Source organism: Scyliorhinus torazame, chromosome 4, assembly GCF_047496885.1.
Source record: "Scyliorhinus torazame isolate Kashiwa2021f chromosome 4, sScyTor2.1, whole genome shotgun sequence".
In the NCBI taxonomy this organism is placed as follows: domain Eukaryota; kingdom Metazoa; phylum Chordata; class Chondrichthyes; order Carcharhiniformes; family Scyliorhinidae; genus Scyliorhinus; species Scyliorhinus torazame.
In genome coordinates, this window is record NC_092710.1 from 302,920,805 (window position 1) to 302,940,859 (window position 20,055).

The 20,055-nt window shown below is 48.7% G+C and overlaps 1 protein-coding gene across 1 annotated transcript in view; it reads right to left on the reverse strand.

Moving 5' to 3' along the window:
* Positions 1 to 20,055, reverse strand: part of LOC140411046 (monocarboxylate transporter 10-like) — a 275,234-nt gene that overhangs the window by 94,288 nt on the left and 160,891 nt on the right. The window contains exon 2 of the mRNA XM_072500033.1: positions 7,551 to 7,695. Coding sequence (XP_072356134.1) covers positions 7,551 to 7,695 — 145 coding nt within the window. The remainder of the gene's footprint in view (positions 1 to 7,550; positions 7,696 to 20,055) is intronic.

Genomic DNA, 20,055 nt, shown 5'->3' on the forward strand with positions numbered 1-20,055 from the left:
GGAGCTGGCCAGAGTTGATTGAAAAGGAGCCTTGCAGGGAAGACAGTGGAACAGCAATGGCAGGAGATTTGGGGGGTTATTTGGGAGGTATAACAGAAATTGATCCCAAGGAGGAAGAAACATGCTAAGGGGAGGACAAGGCATCCATGGCCGACGAGAGAAGTCAAGGACAGCATAAAAGCAAAAGAAAAAGCATACAAAGTGGCGAGAGTTAGTGGGAAGCCAGAGGATTAGAAAGCCTTTAAAAGCGAGCAGAGGACAACTAAAAAAGCAATAAGGGGGGAGAAGATGAAATATGAGTGCAAGCTAGCTAGTAATATAAAGGAAGATAGGAAGAGTTTTTTTCAATATACAAAAGGTAAGCGAGAGGCAAAAATGGACATTGGACCACTGGAAAATGTGGCTGGAGAAGTAATAATAGGAAACAAAGAAATGGCAGAGGAACTGAATAGTTACTTTGCATCAACCTTCATGGTGGAAGACACCAGTGGGATGCCAGAGCTGCAGGAGAACCAGGGGGCAGAGGTGAGTGCAGTGATCATCACTAAGGAGAAGGTGAGAAGGTTCTGGGGAAACTGAAAGGTCTGAAGGTGGATAAATCACCTGGACCGGATGGACTACAATAATAATAATAATCACTTATTGTCACAAGTAGGCTTCAATGAAGTTACTGTAAAAAGGCCCTAGTCGCCACATTCTAGCGCCTGCTCGGGGAGGCCGGTACGGGAATTGAACCCACGCTGGTGGCCTTGTTCTGAATTACAAGCCAGCTGTTTAGCCCACTGTGCTAAACCAGCCACAGGGTTCTAAAAGATATAGCTGAGGAGATTGTGGAGGCATTGGTGGTGATCTTTCAGGAATCACTGGAGGCAGGAAGGGTCCCAGAGGACTGGAAGGTGGCTAATGTAAGAAGGGAGGGAGGCAGAAGACGGGAAATTATAGGCCGGTTAGCCTGACTTTGGTCATTGGTAAGATTTTAGAGTCCATTATTAAAGATGAAATCGCGGAGTACTTGGAAGTGTATGGTAAAATAGGACTGAGTCAACACGGCTTCGTCAAGGGGAGGTCATGTCTGACAAATCAGTTAGGTTCTTTGAAGAAGTAACAAGGAAGTTAGATAAAGAAGAGCCAGCGGACATGATTTATTTAGATTTCCAGAAGACGTTTGGCAAGATGCCGCATAGGAGATTGTTAAATAAAGCCATGGTGTTCAGGGTAAGATCCTGGCATGGATAGAGGATTGGCTGACTAACAGAAGGCAGAGAGTGGGGATAAAGGGGTCTTTTTCAGGATGGCAGCCGGTGACTAGCGGTGAGCCTCAGGGGTCAGTGCTGGGACCACAACATTTCACAATATGCATTAATGATCTGGAAGAAGGTACTGAAGGCACTGTTGATGAGTTTGCAGATGATACAAAGATCTGTAGAGGGACAGGTAGTTTGAGGAAGCAGGCGGGCTGCAGAATAATGTGGACAGGCTAGGAGAGTGGGCAAAGAAGTAGCAGATGGAATACAATGTGGAAAAGTGTGGGGTTATGCACTTTGGAAGGAGAAATGGAGGCATAGACTATTGTCTAAATGGGGAGAGGCTTAGGAAATCAAAATCACAAAGGGACTTGGGAGTCCTTGTTCACGATTCTCTTAAGGATAGCGTGCAGGTTCAGTCGGCAGTTAGGGAGGCAAATACAATGTTAGCATTCATGTCAAGAGGGCTAGAATACAAGGCCAGAGATGTACTTCTGAGGCTGTATAAGGCTCTGGTCAGACCCCATTTGGAGTATTGTGAGCAGTTTTGGGCCCCATATCTAAGGACGGATGTGCTGGCCTTGGAAAGGGTCCAGAGGAGGTTCACAAGAATGATCCCTGGAATGAAGAGCTTGTCGTACGAGGAACAGTTGAGGACTCTGGGTCTGTACTCGTTGGAGTTTAGAAGGATGAGAGGGGATCTTATTGAAACTTACAGGATACTGCGAGGCCTGGATAGAGTGGACCTGGAGAGGATGTTTCCATTTGTAGGAAAAACTAGAAGCAGAGGATACAATCTCAGACTAAAGGGACTTTAAAACAGAGATGAGGAGGAATTTCTTCAGCCAGAGGGTGATGAATCTGTGGAACTCTTTGCCGCAGAAGGCTGTGGAGGCCAAATCACTGAGTGTTTTTAAAACAGAGAGATAGGTTCTTGATCAATAAGGGGATCAGGGGTTATGGGGAGAAGGCAGGAGAATAGGGATGAGAAAATATCAGCCATGATTGAATGGTGGAGCAGACTCGATGGGCCGAGTGGCCTAATTCTGCTCCTATGTCTTATGTTCATTGACATGATCATGATATGCCTGTACAGGGTATGCCCCTTACACACAGCGCATTGTGCCTCCTTCATGGGATTGCCCCTCTGACCACTTGGGCTGCTGCCAGTCTTTTTGAAGACTGGATTGCGTGCCGGTCTCTTGCTTCGTATCCTTTCCACACGATGCCTTTTGAAGGCCTGTATCTTTGATGGCCACACATGCGTCACCAGCTTTTTCCCTTTTCAGATTCTCCCCACGACGCTGTTTGCAGCTTTGTTGTCTGTTCTCTGTCTCGGACTCGTCAGTCACGATATTCACATCATCTCTTTTGTTTTCATCAGTGGGATGTGCTCGCTCTCCCACTCTTCTTCTCGTCCTCTTTTTTTTTGTTTTCATGATCTGGCGAGTGCTTTTCTTTTTGCGTTTGGGTTTGGCAATCCCCGTTTTGGTGCTGGGCTGCACCCGGTGCATAGATGTTTGCGGATCCTCAGTTGGGACCTCTGGCACCAGCGTGCTTCCGAGGGATTGTGCAGCCTCGCCAATTCTGTGCCCTCAACTGGAGGTTGGAGAGGCCACTCTCTGGTGCCTGGGTGGAAGTCACATCTATAACATCAGGTGCCGTCCCTTCTTGACTTGTCGGAACAATGATTAATGGCTCCTTATCACTGGAGATTACGATACTCTTGCCCTGACGATCCAGGCGATGGGTCGTCCTGGTCTTGCTCTAGTACATATGTGTGATCCATGGAGCTGCGTAGCGATATAGTCATTAGCTCCTCAAACTAATCTTCCGGTGGAGTATTCTTGAGGATCAGGGAGTTGACTACCCGAACTATTTCAGAGACCCGAGATGATTCACCATGTGCCTCTGGAACAAGCTTCCCCAAGAGTGATATTACGTCCAGCGCTATCACCTCATTGCCCTCCGCTGACTCACTCACGGAGTTGTCATTTTTTTCATCATATTCTTCGTATGTGTCATCATAGTCCTCATCATCGGAGTTGATAGCCTCGTACTCTTCATCAATACCCTCGTACTCTTCATCAATATCCTCGTACTCTTCATCAATGTCCTCGTACTCTTCATCAATACCCTCGTACTCTTCATCAATGTCCTCGTACTCTTCATCAATGTCCTCGTACTCTTCATCAATACCCTCGTACTCTTCATCAATACCCTCGTACTCTTCATCAATACCCTCGTACTCTTCATCAATGTCCTCGTACTCTTCATCAATATCCTCCTACTCTTCATCAATAGCCTCCTACTCTTCATCAATAGCCTCCTACTCTTCATCAATATCCTCGTACTCTTCATCAATAGCCTCCTACTCTTCATCAATATCCTCCTACTCTTCATCAATGTCCTCCTACTCTTCATCAATGTCCTCCTACTCTTCATCAATACCCTCGTACTCTTCATCAATGTCTTCCTACTCTTCATCAATACCCTCGTACTCTTCATCAATAGCCTCGTATTCTTCATCAATAGCCTCGTACTCTTCATCAATACCCTTGTACTCTTCATCAATACCCTCGTACTCTTCATCAATATCCTCGTACTCTTCATCAATAGCCTCGTACTCTTCATCAATAGCCTCGTACTCTTCATCAATAACCTCGTACTCATCATCATCTTCCGTGAAGTTCAACACTACTCGTGGAAGTGTGCTCATGCAGGCCTTGACCTGTTTTTAAAATCAGCAGCAAGTCTTGCTGCAGACCTTCCATCTGACACATGTTTCGGAACCTCAGGAGGAGCGAAGAGTTATTTAGCATAGTTTTTGTGACTGCTTTATGAGTATCATGCGACTGGTTCAGTTTAATAGTTTGTGACATTTTATCATTTTTCCAGTCAATGTGGCAGCCTGTGCACCCCGTAAGTGTAAATTTGAAGCAGCCTGCCCCATCAGGCCCCGAATCCATCCGGCGTGTTTAGGAGCACGTCATTCGTGAAGTACTCATTCGACCCAAACTTGAACTCCAGAATGAAGCTCATTGGCTGTCCAGGATCCAAAAAGTTTATTGCAACGGCCTGTAAATGCTTTAGAATGGGCTCATCATGGTTCTTTAAATTGGGCTCTGTGCTTCTTTGAAATGGGCTCATCATGCTGCTGTATCACGTGGCTGAGCCCGTCCTCATTTTCAAAGACCTATAACCAGAATTCTGCAGTGTCTTTTGGCTTCTCCATTGCAGTCTCTGGTTGATCACCCGCCACTTTCACTATCGCTCGTATCTCATTGGATAATTGCACCACTGTTTGAGGCTGCGCATCGGTGTAACGTTTTGTCGGCTCGCTGACTGGGACGAACAACTGCTCCACTGGGTTCAGGGTCTCGTACGCATCTGACCCGAGGATAGACTCCAGTTCATGTCCACAATGGAGAATGGTACAAATTGTCTTCTGTTGTGTACCCATGTTTCTAGGTCACATTCGCCCAACGTCTCAAACTCATTTTTACTCATCATCAACATTGTCAGTCGATCAGCATTCTTGGCCGGGTGACGACTTTCGGCGGCACTTGCAGGCCGTGCAGATCACCCAGACTGAGGAGGTTGGCCTTCGCTCCAGTGTCAAGTTTGCATTTTATCAGTGTGTCGTCTAACATCACTGGAATGGTCCATCTGCTTTCAGCGGCATCTGCTGATTAGAACGATCGTTCCAATTGGTTATCAAAACATTTTCCTCTTCCACCTTCGGACTCATCGTGTCTTTGGTAGCGATTGAATCCACAAAAAATAACTCATCAAGGGTCATCTCGTTAACTGCTTTATCGACTCCATCTGGCCGACTGATCTCATTTGGTCCATCATAGGACGCGAAAAACACTTTTCGCAAAATGCCCAACACGGCCGCACCTGGAACAGACTTCCAAAGGCCAGACGTTGCCATGGGTCATGTAGATTGCCAAATTTATGGCACAAGGTGGCTGCTCCTCACAGCGACTTAAAATGGCCGCCCGCACTGAGACCACGTTTCTTTATGGCGTACGCCACAGCGCTAATGGGACTGGCGTCTTCCTCGGTTGACACCAAAATGCTTTAGAGCTGAATGTGCTGATTTGCTGTGCAGTTAACTCACTCGAATGGCAAATCTTTATTGCTTGTTCCAATATCAAATCTTCTTCCCGCAGCAATCTCTCGCGGATCATCGAAGATTTCAGACTACTGAAATTACAGGACTGGGCCTTCAGCCTCAAGTCAGTGCCAAAACTGTCGAAAGATTCGCCAGGTTTCCGGGTAGGCGTATGGAAAATGTATCTCTCAAATGTCTCATTCTTTTTGGGGGGGGGGGGCAATGCCGATCAAAGAACCTGATGACTTCATCATATCTCTTGCTCTCCTTTTCACTGTCAAAAGCAAAAGCATTTTTTATTTCAATTGCTTGTGGACCCGCCACTGTGAGCAGCAAAGCAATTCGCCTTTCGTCAGGCTGTGCCTGCAGGCCAAGGGTCAATACATAGAGGTTAACTGCTGTTTGAAGACATGCCAGTTTTTGTCTACGTCACCCGATACTTAAAGCTGGTGGGGTGCTTCAAACCTTCCATCTCAAACTACAGTGTCTTTTACGGTGTTGAGTCACCAATGGTCGCAGTTCACCAGGTCGGTTCTTCAGCCGATTTAATTTCACCTTTCCAATGTTACCCTCAAATCTTCAACACTTCTGGTACCATGTTGTGTTCTATGATCTTGTCTTGCGGTGATTCTACAGCACTGTTGGTGACTTATCCAGAACGCTGATTTATTAATGGCAAATCTTTATTGCTTGTTCCAATATCAAATCTTCTTCCCGCAGCAATCTCTCGCGGATCATCGAAGATTTCAGACTACTGAAATTACAGGACTGGGCCTTCAGCCTCAAGTCAGTGCCAAAACTGTTGAAAGATTCGCCAGGTTTTCGGGTAGGCGTAAGGTGACGATCAGAATCTTATACAGACCAAGTTATATTAGACTCTCCTGAAACTATCCTCATGTACGACTATCCTCATGTATGCCTTACAACCTTCTTCTGCTCGCCGGATGTCACCTGACTGATGTCTGACGCCACCTGCTGGTGGGAGGTCACACTGCTGAGTACATGTAATATTATCTACAGGCAGATCACCAACAGTATCGGCCTAGGAAAAACTCAGTTACTCAGAGCTATGGCAGCAGTGCAAGGAAGGGGCTTGTTCTTGCTTTCTTTCTTCATGGAAAAATGTAACTCAGCAGGTCTATGAATTCAATGCAGCTGATGATCCTCCACTTGGAAACTGATTTCAAGACTTGACCGGGTCATGAAGGCTGGATCACTGAACTGGACAAAGTCAGGGAGGTATTAGAGAAAGGTGTTGCCGCTGACTGTGTTGAATACTCTAGACGGGGTGAGGAGCGATCATACACCATCATGGTTACGGACAACGGACGACCTAGGACTTGGGTTAGACTGATTTCATGCTGTGAGGAGCGGGGAGCTGGAGTGGATGAACCCATGACCCTGACAAGAGTTACACTTCTTTTTCTTTTCACCCCTCAATGAAGACAAATACTGCTTCAGGGGCCTCAGGAAGGCCGAAAGGAGGTGGTGACACAGAAGCAAAATAACGTCAATGATGGAAATGTGAAATCCAAACAGAAAACGTTGGAAGTGCTCTGCATCTGGTGAGAGAAATAGGGTTAACATTTCAGATAGTTCATCAGAACTCCATCGAGCAGAGACCTTGGTCAGGATTATCCATTCCCCGCCCCCACCTGAACCCCATATGTTGCTCCAACCCCCTCACATTGGAAAATTCACCAGGCGGGCTTTGGTGTAAGTATGGCCAAGCACAGTCCTGGTGCAGTGGACCCAGAGTGGGGTCAAAGGGGTCACCCCATTGTTAATGTGTCCCCTGCCACTGTCAGGCTGCAGATGAGGGTTCCCCCAAGGGCCCTGGAAGGGGGGGGGGAGGCTGGGCGGGTTCGGACTGTGAGTTAAAGGGTTGACCCTGGGACCCTCCCCCGGGATGGGGATCCCATGTCTGGACAGCCTGGGCCTTCCCGAAAAGAGGCAGCCTGGGTCCCTCGCGAGCTCTCCAGCCCATGCCCCAACAAGATTCTGCCAATTGTTTCCCGACAAACCTTTTAGTTCAACTTGTGGCACGAGGGCGAGCAGCCCATTTTATAAAATGCTCCTCAAAGCACGTTCAACAAAAGTAACCGTAGGAACATTGTCGGTGACAGATAATAAGTTACTATAAATTAAGGCTACAAAATAGTTGAAGTATGCAGCTGAAAACTCACTTGACAAATGAGCTTGCAATGAGTCCAATGAAAGCTACAGCAGCCCCAACTGTTGCAGTTTTCCTGCATCCAAACAGGTCCGTAAAAACACTCACGATAGGAGAGCAGAAGAAAATCATTCCCATGGACAGCGAACCTACCCATGCTGCAAAGAGAGTGAACACACATTGCTTAATACAACACATAGAATGCAAGTAATGTTTTCCTATTTGTAGCTGCTACTGCTTCCATCTCCCAGCATCCCAATATCGGACATCAATGAGGACACCCAAAATGTTCCCGGCTATTCAACTCCCATCAAATTTTGGGCACACATTAATGGTTACAGCAGAACCCAGAAACGAAGACAATTAAGCTCAATGCAATCGTCTTCATTAACCTTTGTGTCAAGGAGCTTCACATGCAAGAGTGTGGGCATTGATGGTTCGAGATTACCGGGGGCGCCGTTGAAAATCTGAGTTTTACTGAAGGAGTTTCAGAGAACAAAGGACCAAATGGTTGAGAGATCGACCACTGAAAGATTAACAAATGATGCAGAGTCAAAGGGCAAAGGGTAGGATGGATGGAATGACAGAGGTCGAGGGGTGACCTGATAGTTTATAAAATTGAGTGGCGTGGTTGAGAGTGGCTAGTCAGAAGCTTTTTCCCCAGGTGGAAAGGTCAATTACTTGGGGACATAGGTTTACGGTGAGAGGGGCAAAGTTTAGAGGAGATGTGCGAGGCAAGTTTTTTTTTTTTTACACACAGGGGTCATCTAATTCGCCGAGGGTGGGAACAGCCGGGATCAACAGAGATGCCAATTTTACACCTGTCCAATGTTACTCCGAACGGATTTCTAGGATTGTTCCTCCTGGCCCCACAAGGAAAGCTTGGGCTTTGCTAATCAGGGCGTCTCACACCAGCACAATGGACCTCCGTGCTCCCCATGATCCCTTCTTCGAACACAAAGGATTCCCAATCCCAACCTCCATCCCAATGAACTACCATTCCCTCAGATCCCCAGCGGCTGACGCCTGCCTCCCAAAATCCCGGCCTCACCCACCAGCTTAAAACATCACCCCCATTGGCTTTGGGCATATTTAAACCACCCCCAGGAGTTAAAATAGGCGAGCCTCTCACTCTGGCCCTCAACTACCTATCCGAGCGAGCATTGGTGCTGCAACACCAGTGTGTAGCATGTCGGGTACATTTTGCTATGAGGTGCCGACTAAATGAGAGTCACGACCTTCTACTTTGCAAGATTTTATCGGCGTCTGGCAATAGGTTCTTTTGAACAGAATGTTTGTGGCTGTCCCATTTCAGAAATGGTTCATGACACTTGCTGATAATCTGGAAAACTTGCAAACAATATGTGCAAGCAAAGGAAACATGCATTTGTGTAAATACAGTATGTACAACATATGTACATAACTTCCAAAACAAAATGTACTTTTCTATTGGCAAAGTCCAAGCTTTAGGCTGTGGTTTGTTTGCAAATAATCTTTGACCTTATTTACCGTGTGCAAATAGCAGCTTTCTAGATTTCTGGAAGTTACTTCAGAAAGGCTTTCAATTAAACCACTTCAAAAGGTCTGACAAGTTTTCATCATATTAACTTCCATATTCAAGTCCAGGCAAGTTCATGATTCATTCAAAGATCGGGGACGATTTACTTCCACTAAGTAAAACTAGGCTAAATGATTTTGGCAAGTGGAGGGTGGGGGTGAAAGACAGGAGACAAGCAGGTGATCCTCGGTTGTTTTCATCCCAATCATTCAGACACCTCTTGGCATTATCGCTGAGATGATTCCCTGACTTCCCCACACACCAAAAGCAAACCCGAAAAACAGACAGAGGATTGTTCAACCAGAAACAAAGTGAAGACAGAGTCTTTGGGGAGCGAAGAAAAGAAAACATGGTCATCAGTTGGAGACATTTGCAAAACATTGTTGCAAAGAGCCTATGGCTTTAAAATGCAGGAGAATGACAAATATTAGTCATCATGGAAGGCCAATTCCACATATAAATAGTGTCAATATTTGCTTTCCCATCTCTATTGGGACATCAGATTAATAATTTATAACATGTGAATAGTAGAATTTCCTCTTAATCATCTGCAAATATTTTCAGTGTAGATAAGGGGACACACCTCTGTTTTCCATTCCTGTGCTGAAATGCCATGATACTCCAGCTTCCAAGTGCTGAAAAAGAGGCCACGGTCGTGCCCAGTGTTGGCGCCTGCTGCCAAGCAGCTGGAGCCACTGACCATCCTGGCAGCACACTGGTGATGGCGCCATTTTCCTCTGACGAGATTTATTTATAGTTTAAAAGCCGGGTTCAAAACGTCCATCTGCCATGGCGGGTTTCGAACCTACTCTCATGCTCACTTGTTCTGTCGCTTAACCAAAGCACCGCCTGTGGTAGTTACCACTGTTTGTATAATACGTGTATTAGAGGTAATACGGAAAGGCTCCTGTACTACAGGTACGGGGGTAGATCCCTGCCTGCTGGCTCCGCCCAGGAGGCGGAGTATAAATGTGTGTGCTCACCGAGCTGCTGCCATTTTCTGGTAGCAGCTGCAGGAAGCAACACATCTCTGCTTAATAAATTGATGCACTATCAATTACGACGAGTCGAGAGTAGAGAGTAAGCAAGGCTTTATTAAGCAGAGATGTGTTGCTTCCTGCAGCTGCTGCCGGAATGGCAGGAGCTCGGTGAGCACACACATTTATACTCCGCCGACTGGGTGGAGCCAGCAGGCAGGGATCTACCCCTGTACCTGTAGTACAGGAGCCTTACCGTATTACCTCTAATACACGTATTACACAAACTGTGGTGACTACCACACCGCCTCATTATAATCATCTTAAGCTCTCGTTCCTCACTTAATCAAAGGCCATTCTCATCATCCAAAAGTAATGCCATTCCTCCAAGGACCTGATCATTCCTAAATGGAATTCAATTTAATCTTGAATTTTTCAGTAAAAAGTAAAGTTGGAACTTGAGTGCTCATCAACTTTCCACCAGCTCCAGTTACAATCATACCCTCATTCGTGGGTTTAGAGTATAATTAGTGTTGAGTAACACTGTCCAGTAATAAATTTGCAGGACGTGTATGTAATTATGAAAGGAATTTTACCATAAGGGCGAGATATTACATTTTGGCAAGAAAAATTGGGTCACAGTGTTTGAAAAACAAACTCCCAAGCTCCAGAAGGAACATTAACGTAAAGGCTTTGGCCATTCGACGGGTCAGAGTGTTCCTTGCAGTTACGGGGGGGTGCATTCTGGAAGGGGATATATTACGGGTGAAACCACAACAGTGAAGTTGGCATCACAAAATATCTAACTCCCAATGGGTTTGCTAAGATGATTAAGCAGAAAGATTAAAAATCCAACGCCGGCCTATCAGAATGCAGCTTGCACAGTGAGGTCAGTAACAAAGTGAGGCTCGGCCAGCAGGGCGATTTGACACAAAGAAAGTCCCCTCTTGTAAAACTGGCAGCAATCCCCAGGAAAGGCAGCCAAGCAAACTCATTGGTGGAGATATCATCAGCTCAGAGGACAGTCCTGGTGACCTGCACTGCAAAGCACTGAACGGTGAAAGGGAACACTTCAGGATTTAAGTATAAAAATCGAGCTCAGCTGACCCGGTTGGGATGAAGGTTCGCACGTGGTGAGTGAGGAGGCAGGCAGCGTGGTTCCCGATTTCACATGGAGAAGGCACAAAACTGCCAACTTCCTCGACCCATCCCAACCATTCCAGTCAATGTTTCAGCAGTTCCTCCCGATGATCCAGGCGAAGGCCATAAAGCAAAAGGCCAGCAAGGAACCTCGTAAGAAAGATCTTTTCAACTCGTAAAGCTGGCTGCTCCAAAACTAAGAGTCATTCGTCAGGAGAGAAGGTTGAAAGCAGCCAGGAGAAGGATTACCTTTATTCCTCATTGTGGGAGAACTAAAAGGAACAGTTCAGCTAGAGAATGGAAAATGGCAATGCTGACCCAACAGATCAGGGGCGGGATTCTCCGCGAACCGGCGGGGAAGGCAACTCCGGCACGAAGGAGTGGCGAGAATCACTCCGGCATCGGGCCGCCCCGAAGGTGCGGAAGCCTCCGCACCTTCAGGGGCTAGGCCAGCGCCGCAGCGGTATGAGTCGTGCCGGCCGGTGTGGAAGGGGCTTGGCGCCACGCCAACTGGCGTCGAAGGGCCTCCACCGGCCAGCGCGAGTTGACGCGGGAGCGCCAGCACGTGCTGGCGTCATCCCAGCGCATGCGCAGGGGGTTCACCTCCGCGCCGGCCATCGTGGACCGTTACAGCGGCCGACGCGGAGGAATAGAGTGCCCCCACGGTACAGGCCCTCTCGTGGATCGGCGGGCTCTGATCGCAGGCCAGGCCACCATGGGGGCACCTCCCGGGGCCAGATCCCCCCGCGCCCTCCCGAGGACCCCGGAGGCCGCCCGTGGAGCCAGGTGCCGCCGGAATGTACCTGTTGTAATTTACGCCGGCGAAACTGGCCGTGACCGGGCAGCCACTCGGCCCATCGTGGGCCGGAGAATCGCCGAGGGGGCCGCTGCTAGCGGCCGCCGACCAGCGCGGTGCGATTCCCGCCCCCGCCAATTCCCCGGCGGCAGAGAATTCGGCAGCCGGCGGGATTCACGCCGGCCCCCGGCGATTCTCCGACCCGGCGGGGGGTCGGAGAATCCCGCCCCAGGTTCTTCCCAAATTGAATTGATGTCATGATCCTTGCAATGCTGCTCATCAAGCCTAATGAATAGAATTAAATTCTACTTTATAACCTTGAGTATCTCTCGCTAAAATAAACAAATGCGTCATTTTTATCATCTGAATAAGACAAAACAAGTTGAAAGGGTGTAATATGAAGGTTTATTTAGAACATTTCTGCTTTTATCAAGGTCTAACACAGAAAAATTGCTCATGTTGCAAGATGGTTTTCTATAATAATAATCTTAGTGTCACAAGTAGGCTTACATTAACCCTGCAATGAAGTTACTGTGAAAATCCCCTAGTCGCCACATTCCGGCGCCTTTTCGGGTACACCGAGGGAGAATTCAGAATGTTCAATTCACCTAACAAGCACATCTTTCGGGACTTGTGGGAGGAAACCGGAGCACCCGGAGGTAACCCACGCAGACATGGGGAGAACGTGCAGACTCCGCACTGTGACCTAAGCTGGGAATCGAACCTGGGACCCTGGTGCTGTGAAGCCACAGTGCTAACCAATGTGCTACCGTGCTGCCCTTCCATAATTTCAGGACATCTTAAAATCTTACCAAACCCACAACCGTCACCATCGATCGAGAGGGACAAGGGCAGCAGATTTTTAAAAAAATAAATTTAAAGTACCCAATTCTTTTTTCCCCCAATTAAAGGGGCAATTTAACGTGGCCAATCCACCTACCCTGCACATCTTTGGGTTGTGGGGGTGAGATCCACGCAAACACGGGGAGAATGTGAAAACCCCACACGGAGAGTGACCCGGGGCCGGGATTGGAGGATACATGGGAACACTGTCATGATATGTACTCATGCACATAATGAGACACAGACAGGCAGTGACAGACACCCAGTACAGCCAATCAATACACAGGACAGAACACAACCAATCACCAGGCAGAACACTAGAAGGTGGTCGCCCACTGTAAAACACACAAGGCATCAACACTCTGCCTCTTTCCACTGGTGACAACTGTAGTGACAGTCAGGGTGTATATATCAATTAGCACCTTCTACACGTGGCTCAGCGCTAGTCTGGTCTAGTTAGTTACAGTAAGCATGCTTAGATTAGTAGAGCTGACATTAGTTTAAATTTTTTAAGTGGGCCATACCCCAAAGTTCATTACAGCTTCCAACTATACTCCAGTTATTCTGAAACACATTTATTTTAAACTCCCACCCAGAATACATTAGGAATCTCCTGAATCTTCACACTTCATTTAGCCATCCCCACCAATGCAACAAAAATGCAACAAGAGTAACAGCAACGTCCGCTACAGCGTCCAAAAATAATTACAAGTTTAGGATTATGGGCAACAGGCAGGGCCCTCAAGAGCCAGCTCAAGGTCAATCGCCACGGTGATCCAAAGTGTCCTTAGTGGGGGCCCAGCAGTCTTCCACCTCCCAAACTGAAGATACTGGAGACGCACTTCAGAGGGGATAACCCACCAGTCGCTCAGGGCAACTCGCGAAGATCAGTAATTGGCAACTTCGGCAATCACCCACATTCCCAGAATAAAAACAAATGTTGCTCGAGCAGAGATTGTACCTCCAGGTTATTTATGATTTCAGCCTCCCAGACGAACAAATGTCATTAATTATAAAATTAAATCTTGTTGAGGCGGAGACTCCTGCGTCACGCGCTGCCCATCTTCTGGTCGTACAACCAGCGACCCCTGTACACCCTGGGCCTTTGTGGGACTCCGCCCCCCCCCGGGTCCCTCCCGGTCCTGATGGCAATCATCGAGTAATCCTCCTCCTGAGAGCAGGGTGATTCTTTGCAGCCTGACCCACGTCGGTTAAAACCCCAGAAGTGGATTGTTTAAGGCGGTCGCGATCATTCAAGACGGTCGCTTCGGTACGCTGGGTACCCCATTGAGATTTCTTTTAAACATCCCGCCCCAACCCAAATCTACCTGCTTCTGTGAGCTCAAATTACCTAAAAAGGTACTTCATTCACATAGCACCTTTCACAACCTTTGGACACTCAGCAAAATGATTTCACCCTCACCGAATTGTTTTTTTAAAACAATGTAGTCACTGTAGGAAAGGGAGAAGGTGTTTCCTCTGGGTGTGATTCTTCCAGCTCATGCGAAACAAGGCCAGCGAATAGCGGGAGAGGCCGAAAATGAGAACCACCCCAGTCACCAAACAGTTTGCAATGCAACCGGGATCTCGCCGTAGCGTGGCGAGAAACAAATTATCACCACTTAATCCCAATTTCCACACAATTAACGGGAGCCACCCCATATCCAACGGCCTCCCATCATTCAGCGGCCTGCCCAGCAAGCGGTCACGCTGGCGCCGATTAAAACTCCTCTTGAAAAACGCTTCAGTGGAGAGCCGAGGAGGTGAGTAACCATATCTGCTCACAGGCAAAGAGCCCGGTGGGCTGGCCTTGCCGCCCCAGTGCTCAGCGGGAGGGTGGAGGTGCTTGGGGGGGGGGGGGGGGGGACCGCTCGCTGAACCACCATGCCAACCCCTGGATCGTGTTTACCCGATCTGGGGGGCAACCCTTGTCCCTGTCTATCTGGCCCACGGACCACCCATAACCCCCACCGTCTGCTGAGGCCTCTGGCTGTGCGGCTGGAGGCTATCGCTAACAGGAAATTGGCAATCGTGGTTAAGCGAGCACTTCGCACAACCCAAGTGGATTCCCGTGGGTGGGCGGGCCATGTAGCATTTGGGAGTCATTGCCGAGTATTCCAATCAGACCGTAATGCCTGGACAGTGCGGGAGGCAACACTACACACACAGCACCCAGAGGATGGGGCACAGCTCCGGAGACATGCCCACGACAGGAGGGTAAGCGAGTGCCACGGGGAGGGGACCAGCACCCGGTCCACCTGCAGCCAGGTGTGTGGGGATCAATGGGGGAATGGAGGGTCCCAGGGTGGGGGCGGCCGCTGTTTGTCAGTCTAACACTCTCTCTCAATTCCTTACAGCTATTGAACGCTGTGGCAGGGATGTTGGACACAGAACTTGCCCTAGAGGTGCTGCTGCTAGGCCGGGCAGCCAGACACCAGCAGCAGCAGCGTCAGCAGATGTTCAAGGCGGCGGCCCACGTACCGGACCCAGCCCCACACGCTGAGGACCCTGCCGCCCATCAGGCTAGGGAGGGACCCAGAGGGGGAGTCCTGCGATGGCCCAGGCATTGCTGGTCGTTTGAGCAGATGACGGACAGTGCGTGACACAGGGGGTTCCACCTCAACAAGGAGATGGTGCGGCACCTGTGCCATGTTCCAGTGGCCACCGAGGTTTGGGCAGCATGGTAGCATAGTGATTAGCACAATTGCTTGACAGCTCCAGGGTCCCAGGTTCGATTCCCGGCTTGGGTCACTGTCTCTGCGGAGTCTGCACATTCTCCCCGTGTGTGCGTGGGTTTCCTCCGGGTGCTCTGGTTTCCTCCCACAGTCCAAAGATGTGCAGGTTAGGTGGATTGGCCGTGATAAATTGCCCTTAGTGTCCAAAATTGCGCTTAGTGTTGGGTGGGGTTGCTGGATTATGGGGATAGTGTGGAGGAGTGCGGTTCGGTAGGGTGCTCTTTCCAAGAGACGGTGCAGACTCGACGGGCCGAGTTTAGGATTTAACCTAAAGCTGCCATTTGGTATTTGAACACAACGCTTCCAACAAAACAGCCCATCAGCCTGGAAGCAACAAAGGGCTTTGCTATTGCACCATGAACAATCTTTGACTCAGTGAAGATAAGTGCTGCATGGATTTACCTGGGCTGGATCCAACAAGCATGAGGATCCAGAGGGTCAAAGGGTGAGACCTTCTGGCCAAAGAGGTACATTCCTTTCCAACAATGCTCGAGGGCCAACAAACCTGCTCACCAAGCACATGTTTTTTTTAAACTCCATGTGATTATACCACCCTCCTTAGTCCCCTTGTCTGACCCCCCCCCCCCCCCCCCACACCACACACACACAACCCTGACCACTCCAAACCATGCTGTATTCATTGCCAGGTACCTCGAACCCGAGAAGCAGAAAACTAATCTTGTGCTGAGGTCCCTACTGGGGGGTGTACCCATCAGCTGGCTTCCAAGATAGGGAACCGGTTATAAAAATAAATAAACATGGAGGTGGTGGCGCAGTGGCATTGTCACTGCACCCGCAATCCAGAGACCCAGAGTAATGCTCTGGGGGACCTGGGTTCAAATCCCGTCACTGCAGATGGTGAAATATGTATTTAATAAAAATCTGGAAGCAAAAGTCTAACGATCACCATGAAACCCTTGTCGATTGTCGTAAAAACCCAACTGGTTCACTAATGTCCTTTAGGGAAGGAAATCTGTCATCCTTACCCGGTCTGGCCTACATGTGACTCCGGATCTTGCAATGTGTTTGACTCTCAACTGCCCCTGGGCAGCACAGTAGCACAGTGGTGAGCACTTTGGCTTCACAGCTCCGGGGTCCCAGGTTCGATTCCTGGCTTGGGCCACTATCTGTGCGGAGTCTGCACGTTCTCCCAGTGTCTGCGTGGGTTTCCTCCGGGTGCTCCGGTTTCCTCCCACAAGTCCCGAAAGACCTGCTTGTTAGGTGAATTAGACATTCTGAATTCTCCCTCTGTGTACCCGAACAGGCGCCGGAATGCGGCTTTTCACAGTAACTTCATTGCAGTGTTAATGCAAGCCTACTTGTGACACTAAAGATTATTTTAAAAAGGGCAATTAGGGATGGGCAATAAATGCTGGCCATGTGACCCCCCCACGTCCCAGGTACGAATAGTTCACAGAGTGAAAAGTCCCCAACATTTTGCTGACCTGAACCTCTGCCCGTGGCTTGGAAATACTGCCCCAGTAAGAGCCTCTGTTGCTCTCAACAGATCATTGGAATAGTGGCTTATTGCTTCAAACTGGCACAGAACCGTGAGGTAAACTTTTCAATGCAACTCTCCTCACTCAACCAAATGAGTTCCCATTTGATACAAAATTATCCAGGTGAGAAGAGCGAACAAGGCAATGAAAGAGCATCTTCCTCCTGAGGCAAGTCATACTGGGTGATCAGAGTTGGTCAGACTCCCTCTTCAGGCCCCACCAATGATTCAGTTACCTAGCCACCAACTTCACCCATTTTCCCCGGCTGAGCAAGACTGCTCACAAAGCTGGCACCCGGCCCGCAGCCGAGCTCCTAAATCCAAATCTGCCCCATCAATTAGGCTGCCTATTTCCCCTTCCACCTCCATAACCCCGCCCATGTCTGATCCTGCATCAGCTCACACAATCATAGATTCCCTACGGTGCAGAGGGAGGCCATTCGGCCCATCTAGTCTACACCCACTCTCGGAAAGAGCACCCTATCTAGGCCTACTAACCCCGTCGCCCCTGGACACAAGAGGCAATTTTTCCTCGTCCAATTCAACTAAGCTGCATCATTCCATTGCCGAGACCCATAACCCATTATTGCCTTTGTTACCCCCTCTCTGGGGCACCCTCCCGCCTTGCACAGTCTCTGAACCCCAACACATCTAAAACACTCGTCCTCCTCATAACCTCCTCCTGCCCTACAATCCTTCCACGTCCCTGTGCACCTTGAACTCCGGCCCGTGTCGGCCCCCAGATTGTCACCACTCCCCCACTGACTCCTCTCTAATTCCTTCCCCCCCAAAAAAAACCACACAATCATTTAAATCAACGATTACATTTTACATCACTCAACAGTCACGTTCAAAGAGAAATGTTAAAAATCCAGAGGAAAGCTAAACGATTGGACTGTGTGGCAGCAGAGAGAGATGACAAAAAAATATTTTGTTCAGGAGGTGATTATTTTGGCGAATCTACACCCCAACACTCAACTGGCAGATGGCAGAAAGAATTGTAATCATTGCAATGAATGGGCATATTGAGGGTATAATAGACGGTACAGATTTAAGTTAGTTACTCGCCACATCAGATATGCTCTGCACCCGTTTTCACCAAGACAGCAACTGGTCTGAAGATGTGGGGTGTTGCGCGAGGTTAAATGAGTTCTGGCACCAGCCACCAATATTTATTCATTCTTACACAAACAATGACAATGATGGCCCGGATGTTGCGGCCATAAATAGTGGCAAAGGCCCAGGTTCCGAATGGCAGCCGAACTTCGGGACGTGTCACACTTGCATGTTTAAAAATGTATGGAAGCTTTGTTAGAAAAGTCCCTTTCAGTTGAATGTTAATGGGTGTGTCTCCAGCTTGTGTCAGGCAAGTACCGCTCAGAATGTGCCTCGCCGCAAGGCCTCGCTGCTCCTTCGGTCAGCGAGCCGCGCGGAGCAGCGAGAGGGAAATCCCGCTGCGGTCAATGAACTCGGTGCGTTGCATTTCCCAGCATGGTGAGCGGCAAACAGGCTGATGTTACATGCCATCGGCTTCAGCCAATGAGGTGCTGGGGCTGCAACAAATCCCATTGGCCAGGGGATAGTTTCAAATGACCTCCTAAACTGATGGCTGAAGAGGCCAATCCACGAGGAGCCTTGGTTCTGACACTGGTGGTTATTAGGTGCCACTGGGGGTTGCTATTTTCAGCAATGGCACCAGTTGTCTTAACTGCTGTAGCCACTGAACATCAGGGTGGGGCATGCAAGCCCACAAGTAACGTTGCCTTTTCCCTCTGTTGCTGGCTAGTGGCACCCACATGGAAAAATCAATGTTTAGGGCCTTATGTCACGCTTGAAGTGGAGCTTTCAGAGCTTTACTCTTCTCATAATAAGAATAATCTTTATTATTGTCACAAGCAGATTTATGTTACGACTGCAATAAAGTTACCATGAAAAGCCCCTGGTCGCCACACTCCGGCGCCTTTTTGGTACACAGAGGGAGAATTCAGAATGTCCAATTCATTTAACAAGCACGTCTTTCGGGACTCCAGACAGACAGCGACCCAAGCCGGGAATCGGACCTGGGACTCTGGTGCTGTGAAGCAACAGTGCTAACCACTGTGCTACCCTTCTTTCGACTCTGGCTATCTTCAGGTACAGAATATCCTTCTCCAAGGGGAGGAAGGAGCTGTTGTGGCGGGCGGGGGGTGAAGTGCGGGAAGGGTTCTGTGGAATCTAGGCCCATAGATTAGGATAAGTGGTCGGCACCACATTGTGGGTCGAAGGGCCTGTACTGTGCTGTTCTATGTTCTATAACCATTTTCTAAACAATCGAGAAGACGACCATCTATCCTGGAGTGGGCTGCTGCAGTTCCCGTCAGGTCAGTCAGCCCCTAACACCAACTTAGTGCACACTGTGCCCATATAACACCTCAACAATCAGGGTCCCACAACCGACGTAGAACTGGGTGGGTTTCTGGACCATCCAGCTGCTGGGGGGGGGCCTGAAGGAAATGTCAGCTGTTGTGAGCATGAATGGAGGTGGTAAATAATGCACGATCGCTCCCATCTTGTTATCGCCCCAGCAACAAGAGGCAGAATTCGGCCCATCCATACTGAAAAAGAACCTCACATTCCCAAAGTTTTTCGATCTCGTTCCTTGGTCGCCCAACATTGCCCTAAACAAGAGACCGGAAGCTCCGTTCACACACCTCTGTCAATCCAAAGGTTCAGCCAGCCGCCCAACGTTACATCCAATGCACTTATTCTGAAATTCCACCACCCACCCACCACCCATATGGATTTGCAAATGTGGGTGGGAGGGGGGAGAAGGAAAAGAAATGACTTCAGGACACATTGCCTTATTGCGAAGCTAGAATGAAGGACAAAAGCATCTGCATTTGTATAGCACCTTTTGGGATCTCAGAATTCCCCCAGAGTGCATTACAGCTATTGAATAAAAATGTGGTGTAATGTAGGATAGCATAGGCAC